Source organism: Mustelus asterias, chromosome 22, assembly GCF_964213995.1.
Source record: "Mustelus asterias chromosome 22, sMusAst1.hap1.1, whole genome shotgun sequence".
Taxonomy (NCBI): domain Eukaryota; kingdom Metazoa; phylum Chordata; class Chondrichthyes; order Carcharhiniformes; family Triakidae; genus Mustelus; species Mustelus asterias.
The window spans coordinates 24,773,284-24,796,307 of record NC_135822.1 but is presented as its reverse complement, the minus strand read 5'-3'; the positions used below and the strand labels follow the sequence as shown (position 1 = coordinate 24,796,307).

The 23,024-nt window shown below is 48.0% G+C and overlaps 1 protein-coding gene across 1 annotated transcript in view; it reads right to left on the bottom strand.

Annotated features, from left to right (window-relative positions):
• The window catches only part of fam131c (family with sequence similarity 131 member C), a 35,458-nt gene extending 14,797 nt beyond the window's left edge, over positions 1–20,661 (bottom strand). Inside the window, exons 1-4 of the mRNA XM_078238545.1 lie at positions 20,640–20,661; positions 11,773–11,885; positions 6,951–6,989; positions 2,310–2,403 (exon numbers count right to left, since the gene is read on the bottom strand). Of these exons, the coding sequence (XP_078094671.1) occupies positions 2,310–2,403; positions 6,951–6,989; positions 11,773–11,885; positions 20,640–20,661 (268 nt within the window). The remainder of the gene's footprint in view (positions 1–2,309; positions 2,404–6,950; positions 6,990–11,772; positions 11,886–20,639) is intronic.
• Positions 20,662–23,024: the final 2,363 nt, after the last annotated feature.

The following is a 23,024-nucleotide window of genomic DNA, read 5'->3' as shown; positions in this document are numbered from 1 at the left end:
GTCTGCTTTCGGGATTTTTAGAGAGAGGTTGCTTTCTCTGTATCTCTTGCTCTGTTTGAAGTAGAGACGAGAATCTGCCCAGAAATAAGCCTTTACCTGTGAGATTCTATTGTTTGGGTGTGGAACTTTCTCTGGAAGTAGCTGCATGAGAATTAGGAGACAAGTGTCTGTCTGGTACATTCTCCAGAAGTGTCAAAATCTAGTATCTATGTAAGCATCTTTGCTTTCTTTGCTAACTGGTTCTAAAGAAGGGATTTAAGTCTGTGGGGAATACAGCTAAATTGGAACAATAGAGATAGCTAGCTGTTCAGAATTATACATTGCCATGTTTAAGTAGTTTAATTGGTAACAATGATGCTAAATATTTCTGTTATATTCTAATTGTGTTTTTAAATAAAGGTTGTTTTGATAAAAGCTTCCTAGTGGGTCACTTGAATCATACCTGGAGTGAAACACCTCACGCTCACCCTAATGCCAAAACCAAATCTAAAAGTTAGGGTCTAGGCTAACTTCATAACATACTTTGGAGTTTCTGATCTGGTCCTTAGCACATTCCACACAGCCCTGCTAAATAATTCCTTTTCAAATATTTATCCAATTCCCTTTTGAAAGTTACAATGGATTCTGCTTCCATAAGACATAGGAGCAGAATTGGGCCATTCTGCCCATCGTGTCTGCTCCAGCATTCGATCATGACTGATAAGTTTCTCAACCCCATTCTCCCGCCTTTTCACCATAACCTTTGATCCCCTTACCAGTCAGGAACCTATCTCTGTCTTAAATACGCTCAATGACCCGGCCTCCACAGCCTTCTGCGGCAAAGAGTTCCACAGATTCACCACTCTCTGGCTGACGAAATTCCTCCCCATCTCGGTTCTAAAGGGCCGTCCCTTTAGTCTGGGTCTGTACCCTCGGATCCGAGTCGCTCCTACTTTTGCGAGGGCTGCAACCTCTGATTTAACTGTGGCTGGCTGGCTTACCCAGACCTCGGGAAACCCGGTCAATGAAGCGGAGAAAGCTTTGGGCAGAGCAAGTACCTTTACAGTGCTGCATGTGAGCCAAGAGGAACGAGGATTTCCCCTGCACCCCAACTCCTAACCTTACCTCCTGTACAAAATACCCCCAGGGTCATCAAACCATGCTTCTTCCTGGTCCTGACCTTCCGACTTGAAGTCAAGTCAAACAGACTTCTGCACTTCCCTCAGAAGCCCTGATCTCACCCACACAGACCTCCTCTATCAATATTGGGGCCAATGTGTGGGTGCATGATACATCCACCCATCCATAGTCAGGTGTATGTAAAAACAGGGCTGAAGGGATGCCTATTGGTCCCTGAAATCAGAGGCAGCAAACTTGTTGAAGATCATCACCTGTGTTAGATCCCAGACCATCAATCAAAGTGGGCTAACTGGCCTAAGGTGAAAGGCTGGTAGTTTTTGGGCAACCTCTATTCATGCCATGGCTAACCCCATACCTTCCTGAGGTGGCCACCTCGTTACGCCAATTCTGATCCTATGGATGGGATTTTCCAGCTCTGCTTGCCCCAATACCGGAAAATCACACCCTTTACATGATCCGTCCTTCCCCACACCCGCTTCAATTCCCGTTACAGGCGGGAAAGGAAAATTGCCCCCATTGGGGCAGCATGGTGGCAGAGTGGTTAGCACTGCTGCCTCACAGCTCCAGGGACCCGGGTTCGATTCCCGTCTTGGGTCACTGTCTGTATGGAGTTTGCACATTCTTCCCGTGTCTGCGTGGGTTTCTTCCGGGTGCTCCGGTTTCCTTCCACAGTCCAAAGATGTGGCGGTTAGGTTGATTGACCATGCTAAGTTCCCCCTTAGTGTCCCAGGATGCGTAAATTAGAAGAATTAGCGGGATAAATATGTGGGGTTACAGGGATAAGGCCTAGGTGTTGTCGGTGCAGGCCGAATGGCCTCCTTCTGCACTGTAGGGATTCCATGTTCTATTGTGTGTGTGGCTCAGTTGGTTAAAGTGCCTGTCTAGTAAACCGACGATCCTCGGTTCAAGTCACAGCAGAGCCTTACTCCAGTGTCGGTGCAGCCTTGATGGGCTGAATGGCCTCCCTCTGCACTGTAGAGACTCTATGATCTGCCCTAGAACCCCAACAGCTGGGACACCTGACCCAACATGATTTCAATAGCCCCGGGGCCCCTTGGGTTTTGGTAACGGTCGTGCAGGGAGTAAACATCTTGTAGACGGAGTAACGTTCAACATGCTAACGCCTCAGTGGAAGAAGTTTCAGATCAGTTTTGCCCTGAAGAACTTACAAACGATGCCCAACAACCTACCAACCAGCGATGACCTGGCAAGTGCGGTGATGTCGTAGCCATTCAGAGTTTGCTTAGAGCCAGAGAAAATGACGTTCGTGCTCCCAAAACAATTCTAAATCCCAAAGAAAAGAAGAATTACAAAAGAAATCGCAGAATGTCCAATCAGATTTCAGTTAAATAGTGTATAACCATATAACTTTAAACAGATTACTAATGTATCACATCCCTTGCAATATCACATCATTACCTGCCTTAGAACACAAAAAAACAGGTTTTATCATCTTTTACATCTCTGTGACATATCATAGAATCATAGCGTGCAGAAGAGGCCCTTCGGCCCATTGAGTCGCCACCGACACATTAGAAACACCTGAACTCCCACCTAATCCCATCTGCCAGCGCATAGCCCTGAATGTTATGATGTGTCAAGTGCTCATCCAGGTATTTTCAAAGGATATGAGGCCTCCCAGGCAGCGCATTCCAGACTGTCATCACCCTTTGGGTAAAGGATTTTTCCTCACATCCCCCCTAAACCTCCTGTCCCTCACCTTGGACCTATGTCCCCTCGCGACTGACCCTTCCACTAAGGGGAACAGCTGCTCCTTATCCACTCTGTCCATGTCGCTCATAATCTTGTGCACTTCAATCGCCCCCTCAGTCTTTTCTGCTCCAACGAAAACAACCCAAGCCTATCCAACCTCTCTTCATAGCTTAAATGTTCCATCCCAGGCAACATCCTAGTGAATCTCCTCTGCAGCCCTTCCAGTGCAATCACATCCTTCCTATAATGTGGCAACCAGAACTACACACCGTACTCCAGCTGTGGCCTCACCAAAGTTCTATACAACTCCAACATGAACTTCCCTGTTTTTGTAATCTATACCCTGATTGATAAAGACAAATGTCCCATATGCCTTTTACACACTCGACTAACACGTCCTTCTGCCTTCAGAGACCTGTGGACAAACACGCCAAGGTCCCTTTGTTCCACAGAACTTTTGCAATGTGGAGGCTTTCGGGATGTGGGGGGCTGGAAGAGCTCAGATTGTGTTTTCTTTTGCAAAGTTCTCCCGTTGTCCTCTCTTTGTTGGTTGGACTCATTGTCCCAGGGAGATGATATCTTTCTTCTGCTTCATTCATTCTTCAAGCCTGAGACTAAACGGCTTGTGTGAGCAGACAGAAGACGATGTCACTTCCTCAAATGTCCATTTGAGCAGAACTGAAAATCCTGCTCGATTTTGCAGCCCCTGCTTTGCTCTGAGTTTGTTACATCAATTGGAACACACCTTCCTAACTTCAATCAGCTCTCCCATCCTCGCTGCCAGCTCAGCTCTCTGCTATTGTGATTCCAGTGCCAACTATGCAAATCTTCATAGAATCATAGAATCCCTACAATGCAGAAGGAGGCCATTCGGCCCATCGAGTCTGCACCAACCACAATCCCACCCAGGCCCTATACCTGTAACCCCACGTATTTACCCTGCTAAACCTCCTGACACTCGGGTCAATTTTACCATGGCCAATCCACCTAACCCGCACATCTTTGGACTGTGGGAGGAAACCGGAGCGCCCGGAGGAAACCCATGCGGACGCAGGGAGAACGTGCAAACTCCACACAGACAGTGACCCAAGCCGGGAATCAAACCTGGGTCCCTGGCGCTGTGAGGCAGCAGTGCTAACCACTGTGCCACCGTGCCCACCTATCAGTCTTCATCATCAGTCTTCCCTTTCTCTTAAAACTACAGGTTTCTAAATGAAGACTTGAGTTTATATCATGCCTTTCATAACCGTAAAGCAATTTACAGGCAGTACAGTACCGTTAAAGTGTAATCGCTATAGTAATGCACAAAACAACAGGCAATTTGCACAGAGCAAGCTCCCGCAACAATAATGGGCGAGATTGGGGTGGCACAGTGGTTAGCACTGCTGCCTCACAGCACCGGGGACCTGGGTTCAATTCCAGCCTTGGGTGACTGTGTGGAATCTGCACGTTCGCCCCATGTCTGCATGGGTTTCCTCCGGGTGCTCCGGTTTCCTCCCACAGTCCAAAAGATGTGCAGGCTAGGTGGATTGGCCATAGTAAATTGCCCCTTAGTGTCAGGGGGATTAGTAAGCTAAATACATGGGGTTACGGGAATGGGGCCTGGGTGGGATTGTTGTCAGTGCAGGCTCGATGGGCCAAATGGCCTCTTTCTGCACTGTATGGATTCTATGATTCTCCAACCTCCCAACCAGGTGTTTCCCGGTGCGGGAGATAGCACGCAGTTGATTGGCGGTGGGATTTTCCGGTCCCGTTGCTCTCAATGGGATTTCCTGTTGATGTCACCTCGCCGCCGGGAAGCAGGCGGGCGGGAGTGCGCTGCCAGTGAGACAAGAGAATCCCGCTGGCGTGAATGGCCGGGGAATTCCAGCCAATGTGTTAATTTCCAGATAATCTATTTTTAGCAATGTAGCTTGGGTAAATGGGTGACAATTTGGCAGATGGAATATAATGTGGGAAAATGTGAACTTGTCTACTTTGACAGGGAGAGCAGAATATGTCTAAATGCAGAGGGATTGCAGAACTCGGTGGTACAGAGGGATCTGGGTGTCCTGGTACATGAGTCACAAAATGTTAACATGCTGGTACAGCAAGTGACTAGGAAGGCAAATGGAGTGTTGGCATTTATTGTAAGGGGAATGGAATTCAAAAGCAAGGAAACTTCACTGTAGCTATCCAGGGCATTGGCGAGACCACATCTAGAAAACTGTATGCAGCTTTTGTCTCCTTATCTGAAAAAGGAGATAATTGCTTTAGAAGCAATTCAGAGAATCATAGAATCCTGCAGTGCAGAAACAGGCCATTCGGCCCATCGAGTCTGCACCGATCACAATCCCACCCAGGCCCTATCCCTGGACTATTGGGCCGAGGCCAGGGGGGGGGGGCCCTCGGGGGTGGGGGGGGGGCGGTGGTTGCAGACAGGAGAGAGGAATTGAGACCACAACCAGATTATTGAATGGCAGAGCAGGCTCGTAATATGGTCTCCCCCTGCTCATAAATCCTATGTTTCTATAAGTATCGGCCAGGACAAAGGTGAGATCTCCTCTGTTTTGAATAGTTTCATGGGATCTTTTAAATCCACTTCAGAGCAGATAGGGTCTAGGTTTAATGCTTCATCTGAAAGACACCAACAGTGCAGCACTCTCTCCATATTGCACTGGAGTGGCATCCTAGAATTTATGGAGTGGGGCTTGAATCTTTTGACTCAGAGGCAAGGGTGTTGACTCAGAGGCATGGGTGCTGACACAGAGGCAAGGGTGTTGACTCAGAGGCAAGGGTGCTGACTCAGAGGCAAAGGTGTTGATTCAGAGGCAAGGGTGTTGATTCAGAGGCAAGGGTGTTGACTCAGAGGCAAGGGTGCTGACTCAGAGGCAAGGGTGTTGATTCAGAGGCAAGGGTGTTGATTCAGAGGCAAGGGTGCTGACTCAGAGGCAAGGGTGTTGATTCAGAGGCAAGGGTGTTGATTCAGAGGCAAGGGTGTTGACTCAGAGGCAAGGGTGTTGACTCAGAGGCAAGGGTGCTGACTCAGAGGCATGGGTGCTGACTCAGAAGCAAGGGTGCTGACTCAGAGGCAAGGGTGTTGACTCAGAGGCAAGGGTGCTGACTCAGAGGCAAGGGTGCTGACTCAGAGGCAAGGATGTTGACTCAGAGGCAAGAATGTTGACTCAGGGGCAAGGGTGTTGACTCAGAGGCAAGCGTGTTTACTCAGAGGCAAGGGTGTTGACTCAGAAGCAAGGGTGTTGCCTCAGAGGCAAGCGTGTTGACTCAGAGGCAAGGATGTTGACTCAGGGGCAAGGGTGTTGACTCAGAGGCAAGGGTGTTGACTCAGAGGCAAGGGTGTTGACTCAGAGGCAAGGGTGCTGACTCAGAGGCAAGGGTGTTGACTCAGAAGCAAGGGTGTTGCCTCAGAAGCAAGGGTGTTACCTCAGAGGCAAGCGTGTTGACTCAGAGGCAAGGATGTTGACTCAGGGGCAAGGGTGTTGACTCAGAGGCAAGGGTGTTGACTCAGAGGCAAGGGTGTTGATTCAGAGGCAAGGATGTTGACTCAGAGGCAAGGATGTTGACTCAGAGGCAAGCGTGTTGACTCAGAGGCAAGGGTGTTGACTCAGAAGCAAGGGTGTTGCCTCAGAGGCAAGGGTGCTGACTCAGAGGCAAGGGTGTTGACTCAGAAGCAAGGGTGTTGCCTCAGAGGCAAGGGTGTTGCCTCAGAGGCAAGGGTGTTGACTCAGAGGCAAGGGTGTTGACTCAAAGGCAAGGGTGTTGACTCAGAGGCAAGGGTGTTGACTCAGAGGCAAGGGTGCTACCCACTGAGCCATGGCCGGTACCTGGCAAAGCTCAAGCTTGGCATTTAACAATTACTCATTCATTCATTTTGTTTTTTCTCCTCTTGTCTACATCGGTAGTGTCCCATAGCGCTTAACGTCACCTACATTCCTGGAATAAGTAACGTCACAAGCTGGAATTGAACCCAGGAACTTCCTGCACCATCTGGCTCTGCACTCCTTTGAGCAATGCATTTAGGATCTGGAGAGTTCCAGTCAGTTTGGTCTTTTTCTCTAAATGTGGTCCTGCATTTAACGACGTTTGGAACAATATCATGCGATGAAAGAGATGCCAACCTGTATGATGGGGTCCCAGCAGAAATCCATCCTGTCTTGCTGAAACAATCAATCGAAAGAAAGTATTAGTTCAACAGCGTAATAAAGTCTCTCTCCTTTCTGCAATCTTCTCCCCTCTTCACCGTACTTTTACCATTTTTAATGTGTGAATGTTCTGGATGGGGGTGGGTGGGAATGGGTGGGCCGCGGGGTGGGGGGGGGGGGGTGGAGGGTGGGCAGGTGAGGCTTTCCTACCCAGTATCCGCACATTCCCAATTCACTGGATAATAATTCAGATGAAAAATGGTTCCCAGAAGTGCTGAGGCTAATGCGGAGCAGGATTTTCCCCAGAGGCTTCTCGATCCAAATGTTGGGGTCAAATTAGGGTTCCAAGAACAAAGAACAGTACAGCACAGGAACAAGCCCTTCGGCCCATCAAGCCTGCACCCATCACATTGTCCTACTAGACCAACCGCCTGTATCCCGCTATACCCCACCTGTTCATGTGCCTATCCAGATAAGTCTTAAACGTTTCTAATGTATCTGCTTTAACCACCTCACTTGGCAGTGCATTCCAGGCCCCCACCACCCTCTGTGTAAAAACCTCCCCCGCACATCTCCACTGAACATTCCTCCCCCTACCTTGAACTTGTGCCCCCTTGTAATTGTCATTTCTGCCCTGGGAAAAAGCTTCCAACTGTTCACCTTATCTATGCCCCTCATAATTTTATACACTTCTATCAGGTCGCCCCCCCCTCAGCCTCCATGTTTCCAGGGAGAACAATCCCAGTTTATTCAACCTCTCCTCGTAGCTAATACCCTCCATACCAAGCAACATCCTGGTAAACGTTTTCTGTACTCCCTCCAAAGCCACCACATCTCTGCATTGTGTGGATAATAGTCACCTGGCTGTGATTCTCCCCAGATTGGTCAACTAATGGCCAGAGGACAGACTTAATGACCAATTTTATGGTGGGTGGGCTCTCAACATAAGAACACAAGAACTAGGAGCAGGAGTAGGCCATCTGGCCCCTCGAGCTTGCTCCATCATTCAATAAGATCATGGCTGATCTTTTTGTGGACTCAGCTCCACTTATCCGCCCGTTCACCATAACCCTTAATTCCTTTACTGTTCAAAAATGTATCTGTCCTTGCCTTAAAAACATTCAATGAGGTAGCCTCAACTGCTTCACTGGGCAGGGAATTCCACAGATTCACAACCCTTTGGGTGAAGAAGTTCCTCCTCAACTCAGTCTTAAATCTGCCCCCCCCCCTTATTTTGAGGCCATGCTGCCTAATTCTAGTTTCATCCACCAGTGAAAACAACCTCCCTGCTTCTATCTTATCTATTCCCTTCATAATCTTATATGTTTCTATAAGATCCCCCCTCATGCTTCTGAATTCCAATGAGTATAGTCCCAATGAGTGTAGTCTCAAAGCTGAAGGCCCCCCAGCATTCAAGAAACAACAGGATTCCATGGCAGGTAGGAGAGAGAGAGAGGGCATCCCAAGGTGGAAGTTTCCTCTCAGGAGCATTTTTAACTTTAAAATAAAACTCTTCTTAATATCCAGGCCACAGAATGGCTTGTGACTTCAGCTGAATCCAGGGAGGCCTCAAAGCCTACCTGGAGTACTGGCTTCCAGGCTGCAGTGAGAAGCTGGCTCCACTCAGCCGGCCTGTTTCCTGATGCCTTGAGAGGCCTGGAGGCGAACTGGAAAATTCCAGCCAACCTCTGACAATAGGCCTTGAAATGACTCAATTGGCTGCGTGCCACATGGGTGTGTAACCCTGAGCTTCCTCACCCAACTCCGGTAAAATGGTCCAGGGGAGAGAAAAATTGGGATGCTGGCTGGTGACAGGAATTATCCTAAGTGTCCGCCTCCATGTTCACCCCCACTTGGGGGGGATTAAAAATCTTCCCCCATTGTTTTCAGTCCCTGATAAAACTGATAAACATTATTCACTGGTGATTAAATCTCATCTTCCTATTGTGCAAAACTGAATCCTCCATTTTGTAAAAGCGAAGGGGGAGGCATTGGCCTAGTGGTATTATCGCTAGACAATTAATCCAGATACTCAGCTCATGTTCTGGGGGACCCGGGTTCGAATCCCGCCACGGCAGATGGTGGAATTTGAATTCAATAAAAAAACTCAGGAATTAAGAATCTACTGATGATCGTGAAACCACTGTCGATTGTCGGAAAAACCCATCTGGTTCCCTTTAGGGAAGGAAATCTGTCGAACTTACCTGGGCAGGCCAACTCCAGAGCCACAGCAATGTGGTTGACTCTCAACTGCCCTCCAAGGATAACTAGGGATGGGCAATAAATGCTGACCAGCCCAGCGACGCCCAATGTCCCACAGGAAAAAAAAGGTGGCTGGAGTAGAGAAATCGGAGAGCTGGCTTTGAACTGCAATGTTGTCAGGATAATGGATATTGATAATCAGGTGGGTCCAGAAAATTCCTTGGAGTTTCTCCTGTTTCGCTGTTGCTGTTTTAATGGAAGTGTGGCAGAGGTTCTTTTGTTCACCTAAGTGTTTCTGTCACACTTCAGCCAAGAGCAGTGAGCTGAGAGAGAATGTAATCCAAAGATGGAAGACTGCAGAATACAACAAGTAGCCAAGACTGGAGGAGGTAACAAAGGTAGTTTGCAGCATGGCACTAGGAAGATTATTGGATGAAGACAAGGATTTTGGATGCGATGAATTGGGAAGCCAGGTCAAAAAGGATATGGTGATTGGTGGATGATGAGAAGTTCTAGGGGAATCACAGTGGCACAGTGGTTAGCACTGCCACCTCACAGCATCAGGGGCCCGGGTTCAATTCCAGCCGCGGGTCACTGTCTGTGTGGAGTTTGCACGATTTCCCTGTGTCTGCCTGAGTTTCCTCTGGGTGCCCCGGTTTCCTCCCACAGTCCAAAGATGTGCGGGTGAGGTTGATTGGCCATGCTAAATTGGCCCTTAGTGTCAGGGGGATTAGCAGGATAAATACGTGGGGTTACGGGGATAGGGCCTGGGTGAGATTGTTGATGGTGCAGACTCGATGGGCCAAATGGCCTCCTTCTGCACTGTAGGGATTCTATGAACTATGAAGTTGTTTCCCCCTGTGGAAGAGTCTAGGCAGTAAGAGTTTTAACAACACCAGGTTAAAGTCCAACAGGTTTATTTGGTAGCAAATGCCATTAGCTTTCGGAGCGCTGCTCCTTCGTCAGGTGGAGTGGATATCTGCTCTCAAACAGGGCACACAGAGACACAAAATCAAGTTACAGAATACTGATTAGAATGCGAATCTCTACAGCCAACCAGGTCTTAAAGATACAGACAATGTGAGTGGAGGGAGCATTAAGCACAGGTTAAAGAGATGTGTATTGTCTCCAGACAGGACAGCCAGTGAGATTCTGCAAGAAGAGTCTAGGACCAGAGGACACAATCTCAGAGTAAGGGGTCACCATTTAAGACAGAGATGAGGAGGAATTTCTTCGTTAAGGGTAGTGAATCTATGGAATTCTTTACCGTGGAGCGCTGTCGAGGCTGGGTTGCTAAGTATGTTCAAGGCAGAGATAGACAGATTTTTAATCAGTAAGGGAATCAAGGGTTCTGGGGATAAGGCGGGAAAGTGGAGTTGGGGATTATCAGGTCAGCCATGGTGGAGCAGAATCAATGGGCTGAATGGCCTACTTCTGCATCTATGTCTTCTGGTCTTTTGGTTCTTAAAGGGTGTAACTTGGGCTATTGGTGTGGGAGATGGTTGTGAACTCAAGTCTAGTAGTGACAGTGGCATTTATAGCCAAAAGCTTCAGTGACAATGGGAATAAAGTAAGGATGTTAATGTGCTATGATCTGGATGTGGAAGTTGGCTGTATTAGTGGTGGACTAAACACAGTGTTTGAAGATCAGGTTCGAGTCCAGTAAGACAACCAGGTTGAGTTTCAACGGGCATCCAGGAAAGGGGATAGATTGGGGCCAACAAACAGAGATTCTTGCTGGGCCCAAACAAGAGGGTGAATGGCAATAGTTCTGTTGTCTTCAGCTTGAGACTGAATGAGCAGAACAGCAACAACCCCACGGTGATGATGGAGAGGTGAAGCTGGCTCTGGTCCACATACAGAAGGAAACTGATTCCATTCTTATAGATAACGATGCAATGCAATGAAACCACCATCGGAGAGATGCAGGCTCCAATTGGACATTGAAGATTGGAACCAGATGGGAGAGAGCAATATCATGGGGGTGGATCTCAGGAAAGGAGGGAAGGGATAATTGGATACGTGATTGAGTTGAAAGCTGTCGAGCGTTTGAAGAGGACAAAAATGCACTATAATCACAAACATTCCGATTGTGGCTTTGACCAGGGAAGTTTCAGTGTTGTAGGCTAGACAGAAGACTGTCGGATTTCAAGCAGACAGCTATATAGCAACGTTAGGGGTTGGCCATTTTGTAAATCATAAATCATAGAATCCCTACAGTGCCGAAGGAGGCCATTCTGCCCATTGAGCCTGCACCCGACAACAATCCCGCCCAAGCCCTATCCTCACATATTTACCTTACTAAGCCCCCTGACATTAAGTGCAATTTAGCATGGCCAACCCACCTAACCTGCAGGTCTTTGGAGCGTGGGAGGAAACCAACGCAGACACGGTGAGAACGTGCAGACTCCACACAGACAGTCACCCAAGGCCGGAATCGAACCCGGGTCCCTTCCGCTATGAGGCAGCAGTGCTAACCACTGTGCCACCGTGCCACCCATAAATGGTACAACAGACAGGGTGAAAGGTTAATGGTGTGTTTTTTTGTTGCTGATTATCGTGTATCACGATGTGGCGAGGGGAGGGGGGACATTACCTTACAGACGTCATGGTCTTCAGTGTTTGGTGGAGGTTCTCTCTTCTGTGAAACAGGAACCTGAGGGACATCACTGGCTTTTGAGGGATTTTCACAAGTATTTGTGAGAATTTCTGAAGAGATTAAATAATTTTAAATATTGATAGAAGTGTAAGTGATGCATGCACCAGAGATAAATAATGAACTGTACCACAAAAGAGTTATCATCGGACATACAACAGTTCTCTGGCATCTAACTACTCCCTGTCCCAAACCCATCCCCAATTTTATATCAATCCAAAAGTAATGCTCTGCCATTTCCTCTTTTGGTCTTCCTAAACTCTATTACACACCACACTACACGGATGGGATTCTTTGGCTGCGCTCACCTGAAAACTGGAGATTCGCGCCCAACTTCAATGAATCTTCACATGATCATTTCATAGAATCCCTACAGTGCAGAAGGAGGTCATTCGGCCCATCGAGTCTGCACCGACCACAATCACACCCAGGTCCTATCCCCATAACCCCACATATTTACCCTGCTAGTCCCCCTGTCACTAAGGAGCAATTTACCATGGCCAATGCACCTAACCTCCACATCTTTGGACTGTGGGAGGAAACCGGAGCACCCGGAGGAAACCCACACAGACACGGCGAGAATGTGCAAACTCCACACAGACAGCGACCCAAGCCGGGAATCGAACCCGGGTCCCTGGTGCTGTGAGGCAGCAGTGCTAACCACCGTACCACCATGCCGCCAGTGGCAGGCAGGGTGGGAGAACTCCGGCCTCGCTGTGTTGAAGTAAAGATTTGTTACGTTGCCTCCTCCTCCAACTCATTCTTCCCCAGGACTTTGAAACCGAGGAACCTCCCAGCACATTCCAAATTCCCATCCTTTCAGAATCTGCAGGCTTTTAAAACCAGAGTGTGGAGTCACCCATTGACCACTTCCTGATTAATGAGCTCTCTCCCACTCTTTTCCACATTCGGAGCAGTCTGTCAGGACAAACTGTAACCTTGACATCAGCACCTCAAATGAAGAAAGTATCGTTGGCAGTTGTCCTGGTTAAGGAGATAGAAATGTAGAAAATAGGAGCAGGAGGAGACCATTCGGCCCTTCAAGCCTGCCCCGCTATTCATTATGATCTTGGCACATGAAATGCTGAATGTTGCAGATGTAATATTGTATATCTAGCACCATATTGCTCCGTTATGCGCAGTCAGTCACACCTCATCTGTGACTTAATCTCTGATGTGGAGATGCCGGCGTTGGACTGGGGTAAACACAGTAAGAAGTTTAACAACACCAGATTAAAGTCCAACAGGTTTATTTGGTAGCAAAAGCCACACAAGCTTTCGGAGCTCTTAGCCCCTTCTTCAGGTGAGTGGGAATTCTGTTCACAAACAGAGCTTATAAAGACACAGACTCAATTTACATGAATAATCTCTGACCCATAGCTGTGGTGCCATAGCCCATTAATGGGTGTTTTCCTGAAAGGGTCATGTGATGGGAGCTGAGTTGGAGACTCATTCAGACTTGTCTGGGCTTGTCCCAGCAATAAGAAGTCTCACAACACCGGGTTAAAGTCCAACAGGTTTATTTGGTAGCAAAAGCCTGGTTTTGCTGGGCTTGTGCTACCAAATAAACCTGTTGGACTTTAACCTGGTGTTGTGAGACTTCTTACTGTGTTTACCCCAGTCCATCGCCACATCTTGTCCCAGCAATCAGAGTTTTGGGCCTGTGGAGTTTAAAACCTTTTTCCTCGCTCTGTAATGTGTATAGTTATTCTGTTAATAAACCTTTGTTCGTTCACTGATTTGCTTTTGATTTGATTTGATTTATTATTGTTACATGTATTGGTATACAGTGAAAAGTATTGTTTCTTGCATGTTATACAGACAAAGCATACCGTTCATAGAGAAGGAAACGAGAGAGTGCATAACGTAGTGTGACAGTCATAGCTAGGGTTTGAGTCTTACCTCGTTACATTACAATAACTTTTCATCTTTCACTGTTCCATCAGAACTGTGCGGCATGGTGGCACAGTGGTTAGCACTGCTGCCTTGCAACACCAGGGACCCGGGTTCGATTCCTGGCTTGGGTCACTGTCTGTGTGGAGTTTGCTCGTTCTCCCCGTGTCTGCGTGGGTTTCCTCCGGGTGCTCCAGTTTCCTCCCACAGTCCAAAGATGTGCGGCTTAGGCGGATTGGCCATGCTAAATTGCCCCTTAGTGTCAGGGGGACTAGCTAGGGTAAATGTATAGGGTTACGGGAATAGGGCTTGGGTGGGATTGTGGTCGGTGCAGACTCAATGGGCCGAATGGCCTCCTTCTGCACTGTCGGATTCTATGATCAGAAAAAGAGTAATTGATATCAAGTATTGGATAGGATATGGTGGATGAAGGGTGCAGACTTTTCTTTATTTTGTAATATTAATTAATTATTTTACATGATATCCTCACTTTCCTGAGCTTACCACAGGTTAGACAGATTTTTGATCGACAAGGGGGTGGAGGGTGATGGAAGGAAGGCAGCAAAGTGGAGTTAAGGTCAGATGAGCCATGATCTTACTGAATGATGGAGCCGCCTTGTTGGGCCAATTGGCCTCCTCCTGTTCCCATTTCTTACGATTGTATTATAATCTACATGGGGCATCTTGTAATTTCACCATCTGCCAACTCTTCATGCGTTGGCAGAGATCTGTGCAAATTCAGGCTTGGGTTGACATGTGGCAAGTAACAATCACGCCACACAAGTGCCAAGCAATGACCATCTCCAATAAGAGAAAGTCCACCCATCTCCCCTTGACATTTAATTACTATCAGTGGGGAGGCACTGGCATAGTCGTATCTTCACTGAACTGGTAATCCAGAGATCCAGGGTAATACTCTGGGCACCTGGGTTCAAATCCCACCATGGCAGATGGTGGAATATGAGTTCAATAGAAAATCTGGAATTAAAAGTCTAACGATGACCATGGAACCGTTGTCAATTGTCACTAACAAATCTTCCATCCTTACCTGGTCTGGCCCACTCCAAATCTAAAGCAATGTGGTTGACTGTTAAATGTTCTCTGAAATGTCTTAGCAAGCCACTCAGACCCAGTCAGCCATGCTCATGCAAGCATTTTACTAAAGAACCCCCAGTATCGGCATCCTGGGGGTGACCATTTACCAGAAACTGAACTGGATTTGACATATTAATACTGTGGCTACAAGAGCAGGTGAGAAATTCAGAATCCTGCGGCAAGTCTCACCTCTACTTAATGTCTCCGCTTTCTCAGAAGACTAAGGAAATTTGGCATGTCCACTATGACCGTCACCGACTTCCACAGATGTACCATAGAAAGCATTCTTTCCGGATGTATCACAGCTTGGTATGGCCCCTGCTCTGCCCAAGACCACAAGAAACTACAAAAGGTCATGAATATAGCCCAGACCATCAAGCAAACCAGCCTCCCATCCATTGACTCCGTCTACGCTTCCTGCTGCCTTGGAAAAGCAGCCAGCACAATTAAGGACCCCACGCACCCCAGATATACGCTCTTCCACCTTCTTCCGTCGGAAAAAGATACAAAAGTCTGAGGTCATGCGCCAACCGACTCAAGAACAGTTTCTTCCATGCTGCCATCAGATTTTTGAATGGACCTGTCTCACACTAAGTTGATCTTTCTCTACGCCCTAGGTATGACTGTAACACTATATTCTGCACTCTCTCCTTTCCTGCTCTATGAACGGTATGCTTTTGGCTGTATAGCATGCAAGAAACAAGTCTTTTCACTGTATACTAATACGATAATAAATCAAATCAAATCAAATCACCTCTTGATTCCCCAAAGCCTGTCCATGATGGAATGCTCTCAGCTTACCTGGATGAGTGTAGTTTCAGCAACACTCCAAGGAGATCGGCATTATCCTGGAAAGAGCTGGAATGCTTGATTGGCATCCCATTCACCACCTTTAATACTCATTCCCTCCACCACATTGGCAACAGCTCACCAAGACTCCTTCAAAATCCATAACATCAGTGACTGATGCTCCTTCACTGAGGTAGCAGAGCACTTTAATTTTCCAACAGATGTGGAGCCTCAGATCCAAAGAGCAATGGAATTTGAGTCAACATCTGGCTCTCCATAAATACAAGGTTTGATAGATCACACACATATTGGGCAGGATTTAGCCCGGCATTGGTTGATGGCGGATATTTCTGCTCCCGCCGTTTTCCCTGGGGTTTCCCCTTGCATGCACCCCTGCTGCCGGGAAACCCACGGTGCGGCTTCGCCGTTGGCAGAATCGGAAGATCCCACCAGCAGGAACGGTTGGAAAATTCTGCTCATTGTCATCAAAGCATCAACACAAGAAGCGAACAGATATATGCAAAAGACGTCTTTACATTCAGTCAATGTACAGCTTGTGTGTGATCACCATGGTGGCACAGTGGTTAGCACTGCTGCCTCATAGAGCCAGGGACCCGGGTTCAATTCCTGGCTTGTGTCACTGTCTGTGCACGTTCTCTCTGTGTCTGCGTGGGTTTCCTCCGGGTGCTCTGGGTTTCCTCCCACAGTCCGAAAGACATGCTGGTTAGGTGTATTGGCCATGCTAACTTCTCCCTCAGTGTATCCGAACAGGCGCCGGAGTGTGGTGACTAGGGGATTTTCACAGTAACTTTACTACAGGGTTTATGTAAGCCTACTTGTAAACATTTTTTAACCTTAAAACTTTAAAAAAAACCTCCACCACTGTGTGCGATTCCCTGAAAGCTGCCATGGCTCATTTATGATATGGAGATGCCGGCGTTGGACTGGGGTAAACACAGTAAGAGTTTTAACAACACCAGGTTAAAGTCCAACAGATTTATTTGGTAGCAAATGCCATTAGCTTTCGGAGCCCTACTCCTTCGTCAGATGGAGCAGATATCCACTCCATCTGACGAAGGAGCAGGGCTCCGAAAGCTAATGGCATTTGCTACCAAATAAACCTGTTGGACTTTAACCTGGTGTTGTTAAAACTCTTACCATGGCTCATTTACCCTGAGGGAGTCAAACCTGCCACACATTTTCCAGTCTATGCCTCAGCTCCGTGAATGGCTATTGAGTAACAGAGGTCACCCATTGAGGAGGTGACTGCTTACTCCATTGCACCAAGCGGAGAGGGTACCAGGGCAGCGTCAGAACAGCAGTCACACCCCCATCCCCCCCACAAAGTGGGGGGCAATGGAGAAACTGCAAAGAGGCTTAGGGAATGAAGCAGGGCAAGTGGTAGCGCAGGGGGACCATTTTGGAGATAGTGACCATAAACAGTTAGGTTTAACATCGTTACGTAAAAGATAGAATAGAAGTAAAATTTCTAAATTGTGGGCAGCATGGTGGCACAGTTGTTAGCGCTGCTGCCTCACAGCGCCAGGGTCCTGGGTTTGATTCCAGCCTCAGCTCACTGTCTGAGTGCAGTTTGCACATTCTCCCCATGTCTGTGTGGGTTTCCTCCGGGTGCTCCAGTTTCCTCCCACGCTCCAAAGATGGGTGGGTTGGGTTGATTGGCCATGTTAAATTGCCCCGTGGTGTCAGGGGGATTAACAGGGTAAATAGGTGGGGTTACAAAGAACAAAGAACAAAGAACAGTACAGCACAGGAAACAGGCCCTTCGGCCCTCCAAGCCTGTGCCGCTCCTTGGTCCAACTAGACCATTCGGCCCATTGAGTCTGCACCGACCACAATCCCACCCAGGCCCTATCCCCATAACCCCATGCATTTACCCTAACTAGCCCCCCCTGACACTAAGGGGCAATTTAGCATGGCCAATCCACCCAACCCGCACATCTTTGAAATGTGGGAGGAAACCGGAGCACCCAGAGGGAAACCCGCTCAGACACGGGGAGAACGTGCAAACCCCACACGGTGACTCAAGCCGAGAATTGAACCTGGGTCCCTGTGAGGTAGCAGTGCTAACCACTGTGCCACCATGTCTTTGTTTTGATTTGATTTGATTTGATTTGATTTATTATTGTCACATGAATTAGTATACAGTGAAAAGTATTGTTTCTTGCGCGCTATACAGACAAAATACACTGTACCTAAGGGAGGAAAGGAGATGGCGCAGAATGTAGTGTTACAGTCACAGCTGGGGTGTAGAGAAAGATCAGCTTAATATGAGGTACTTTGTCTCTGTCTTCACTAAGGAGAGGGATGATTCAGACATTCTAGTTAAAACATGGAGTGTGAAATATTTGATACAATAAGCATAGTGAGAGAGGAGGTACTGGAGGAACTGACGCCTTGAAGATGGATAAATAACCAGGACCAGATGGATTGTATCCCAGGCTGTTGAAGGAAGCCAGGAGGGAAATAGCGGATGCTCTGAGGATTATTTTCCAATCTTCATAAGATACAGGTGAGGTACCAGAGGATTAGAAGTCTGCGAACGTTGTACCATTATTTAAAAAAGTGTGCAAGGGATCAGCCAGAAAATTACAGCTCAGTCAATTTGACTTCAGAGGTGGGAGAATTACTCGAATCAGTTCTGAGAGGCAGGATAAACTGTCACTTAGATCAGGGGTAAATCAGCATGGTTTTGTTAGGGGAAGGTCAGGTTTTACTAATTGAATTGAACTTTTTAAAGAAGTAACAAGAAGCATTGCTGGGGGTATTGCAGTGGATGTTATCGACGTGGACTTCAGCAAGGCATTTGTCAAGGTCGCACATGGCTGCCCTTGTTTCCTCCCACAGTGTGAAAGACACGCTGGTTGGGTGGATTGGCCATGCTAAATTACCCCTTAGTGTCCCAAGATGTGTAGGTTAGGGGGGAGATTAGCCATGGGAAATGCGTGGGGTTACGGGGATAGAGCAGAGGTGGGCCTGAGTAAGATGCGCTTTCAGAAAGTCAGTGCAGACTCGATGGGCTGAATGGCCTCCTTCTGCTCTGTGGGAATTCTATGGTGCTATGGATTCTAAAGCACATCAGTGAGTCCTGATTCTCTCTTTATGCTGCACTACTCAATACATATTGAACTTTCATCCTGAGTAGTGCACAAACTACCGTTGTTGGGGGGTCTGTTTGTAGGTTGTGTGCTTGTGTGTGATCTCTTATTGCCTGGGGTGCTAACAAGCTTAAAACAGCTGATCCTTGTGATGTCATCTGTTTATATATCCTCCAATGTCTAATTATCCCCCCCAAGGTGGTTCATTGTTTTGTGGTAATCCTCAACCTCCTCACTCTCTCCTCACTCACCTTCCTGTCACTCCCTCTGGACCCTCCCTCTCTCACAGTCATTATCTTCATCATATTTACTCATTCCCCAATCCTCTCCTCACTCCTTTACTCCGGCCTCCCTTGCCTTTCCACACTCATTCTTCCTGCTTTTCTGTCTACACTCATCCTTCTCTCTCTCTTCTCAATCTCCCTGTCATTGAATCATAGAACTCCTATGGAGATGGAGGTCATTTAGCCTATCGAGTCTGCACCCACAACAATCCCACTCAGGCCTTATCCCCCTATCCCCATGCATTTACCCTAGCTAGTGCCCCTGACACTAAGAGGCAATTTAGCATGGTCAATCAGCCTAACCTGCACATCTTTGGACTGTGGGAGGAAACCGGAGCACCCGGAGGAAACCCAAGCAGACACGGGGAGAATGTGCAAACTCCACACAGACAGTTACCCGAGGCCGGAATTGAACCCGGGTCCCTGGCACTGTGAGGCAGCAGTGCTAACCACTGTGCCACCGTGCTGCCCAAACCACTTGTCATCTCACCTTCCCCCTCATTTCTCAGTTCATTGCGGCCACGGATTAACATTTCTTGATCTTTTTGCAGGGTCTTGCGGTTTTAAAATTTCTCCCTTCCAATTCCTAGCCCTTTGGTTGCTGTGCGAGTGGTTTTAGTAACGCAGAGAGCGTGTTCAAGTACCTTTGGGACAACTTGCAAAATTGAATTCAGGCTTTAAAAATCTGGAAATAAATGCCAGCTAAAAGTGACCACAGATCTGCCAGAGTCCTGTAAAAACCCAACTGGTTCACACCTGTGTCCCTTGGGCGGGGAGGGAAACAAACCTGTTGCCCATGTGACTCCAGTCCCACACAGACCTCCTGAAGGGGCCGAGGCCACTCCATCTGAGAGCTTTAAGTTTATTTATGTGTCGCAAGTAGGCTTTACATTAACGCTGTTACTGTGAAAATCCCCCAGTTGCCACACTCCTCTTCGGGTATGCTGAGGAAGAATTTAGCACGGCCGATATACCTAACCAGCACGTCTTTCGGACTGTGGGAGGAAACCGGAGCACCCGGAGGAAACCCACGCAGACACGGGGAGAACGTGCAGAATCCGCACAGAATCCGTGACCCAAGCCGGGAATCGAACCCGGGTCGCTGGCGCTGTGAGGCGGCAGTGCTGACCATTGTGACACCGTGCCGCCCAGGGAAATTATTGGTGGGCGCTAGATTGGCACATCAGCTGGTGACGGGAGCCCCCAGGTTACACTCCCCTGGCTTCCTATTTGAAAGATAACGAATAGCATTTGCAGCATAGTGCCCACAATGACAGGAGATTAGATTACCACAGGTTTAGGAAGCCAGACGCAGAAAATGTGACCCTGCGTTTCTAGAATATTCCAACAAACGGCGTACTGAATGTACACATTTTGGGCATCCTTTTTCTCTCTCTGTGCTTGCTGCAACTCAAACAAACAGCAGTCAGTCAGGTGCTGTTCCATCCGTACTCGTAACCATAGCAGCAACAAACCAGATTGATTTAAACCTCCCTATAGCACAGTGTCTCCAAGACAGTCATCCAACACCACGGCAAGAGGGCGGGGGGGAGGTTGATATTGGACCAGATAACAAGGGGTGCAGTCTGATTTGGGAGCGAGTGGGTTATATGTCAGCATTTACACTCACCTCTGGAGATGCAGCAACCCATAATGAGCTGTGGAGAGAGGGAGAGAGAGGGAGAAAGCAGGCTGTCCTCTGCTAGCTTTCAAAAAAGCGTACCATGTCTTTTTGTAAAAGAAAGGATTTGACTGTCTCCCTCAGAGTACCTGAACAGACTGCTGGCTGAGGCAGCCGGTCTTGACGTCTGCGCTATCAGTCGCGGAGCCCCTGGTCCACACGCCTTGAGCTGAATTGAGACCGGAGAAACACACAGGGATGGGGATACCGAACTGTCACTCTCACTGCATCTAGGCATTAACTCCTTCACCACCAGGCACCAGGTTTGCTCTGACTCTGGCTTGCACTGATTACCGAGCTGACTGGTCTATAATCGGAACCTGTTGCCACACACACAGTACATTTATTTTTATTCATTTGTGGGACATGGGCTGGCCAGCATTTATTGCCCATCCCTAGCTGCCCTTGAACTGAGTGGCTTGCTCGGCCATTTCAGAGGGCAGTTGAGACTCAACCACATTGCTGTGGCTCTGGAGTCACATGTAGGCCAGACCGGGTAAGGACGACAGATTTCCTTCCCGAAAGGACATTAGTGAACCAGATGGGTTTTTCCGACAATGGTTTCATGGTCATCAGTAGATTCTTAATTCCAGATTTTTTTTTTCATTGGTGGGATTCAAACCTGGGTTTCCCAGAACATTAGCTGAGTTTCTGGATTTGGGCGGCATGGTGGCACGGTGGTTAGCACTGCTGCCTCACAGCGCCAGAAACCCGGGTTCAGTTCCCGGCTTGGGTCACTGTCTGTGTGGAGTTTGCACATTCTCCCCGTGTCTGCGTGGGTTTCCTCCGGGTGCTCCAGTTTCCTTCCACAGTCCAAAGATGTGCTGGTTAGGCTAAATTAACCCTTAGTGTTAGGGGGACTAGCAGGGTAAATACATTTGGTTATGGGGTTAGGGCCTGGGTGGCATTGTTGTCGGTGCAGGCTTGATGGGCCGAATGGCCTCCTCCTGCACTGTAGGGATTCTATGATTCTGTGAATGGTCCAGCGATAATACCACCAGGCCATCGCCTCCTGAGCATTTCAGCAGCTGTCCTGCAATGGCCCCCCCACCCCCATGGTATTAACAGATTGGGTGTTGGCACAAACATTTATGAGTGAAGGAATCATTCCCATCACCTCAATAATTGCTTTCAAAATTGGTCCTCTTGCTCCTCAGAAAGGTTTGAAGACACTAAAACCGAGGCAGAAGAAAATTCTCCCGACAGTTCCTGGGGATCGATGGCCTTTGGGACCCTCTTGCTCCATCCCCAACGTGACAAGGTCTAACTACCCCCCCCCTGACATTCTACAGCATTACCATTTACCGAATCCTCTGCCAACACCCAAGGAGTTCCCGCTGAACAGAATGTTAACTGGACCAGCCATAGGAATACTGTGGCTGCAAGATCAGGTCAGAGAGTGAGGATTCGACAGCGAGTGGTTCACCTTCTAAATCCCCAAAGCCTATCCACCATCTACAAGGCACAAGTCAGGAGTGTGATGCAATACTCTCCACGTGCCCGGGTGAATGAAGCTCCAACAACACACAAGACGCTTGACATCATTCAGCCTCCCATCCATTGACTGTGTCTACACTTCCCGCTGCCTCGGCAAAGCAGCCAGCATAATTAAGGGCCCCACGCATCCCGGACATTCTCTCTTCCACCTTCTTCCATCGGGAAAAAGATACAAAAGTCTGAGGTCACGTACCAACCGACTCAAGAACAGCTTCTTCCCTCCTGTTATCAGACTTTTGAATGGACTTACCTTGCATTAAGTTGATCTTTCTCTACACCGTAGCTATGACTGTAACACTACATTTTGCACCTTCTCCTTTTCTTCTCTATGAACGGTATGCTTTGTCTGTATAGTGCGCAAGAAACAATATTTTTCACTGTATGCTAATACATGTGACAATAATAAATCAAATCAAATCAAAACCATCCAGGAGTGACACAGTGGTTAGCACTGCTGCCTCACAGCTCCAGGGACCATGGTTCGATTCCTGGCTTGGGTCACTGTCTGTGCGGAGTCTGCACGTTCTCCCTGTGTCTGCGTGGGTTTCCTCCGGGTGCTCCGGTTTCCTCCCACAGTCCGAAAGACGTGCTGGTTAGGTGCATTGGCCGTGCTAAATTCTCCCTCAGTGTACCCAAACAGGTGCTGGAGTGTGGGGACTAGGGGAATTTCACAGTAACTTCATTGCAGTGTTAATGTAAGCCTACCTGTGACAATAATAAATATACTTTAACAAAGCAGCCCCGCTAGATCGATACCCCATCCCGGTGCACAGTGGCAGCAGCTTGCACCATTTGCAAGATGCAGCAACTCGCCAGGTCCAATGATGTGTTGCTTAG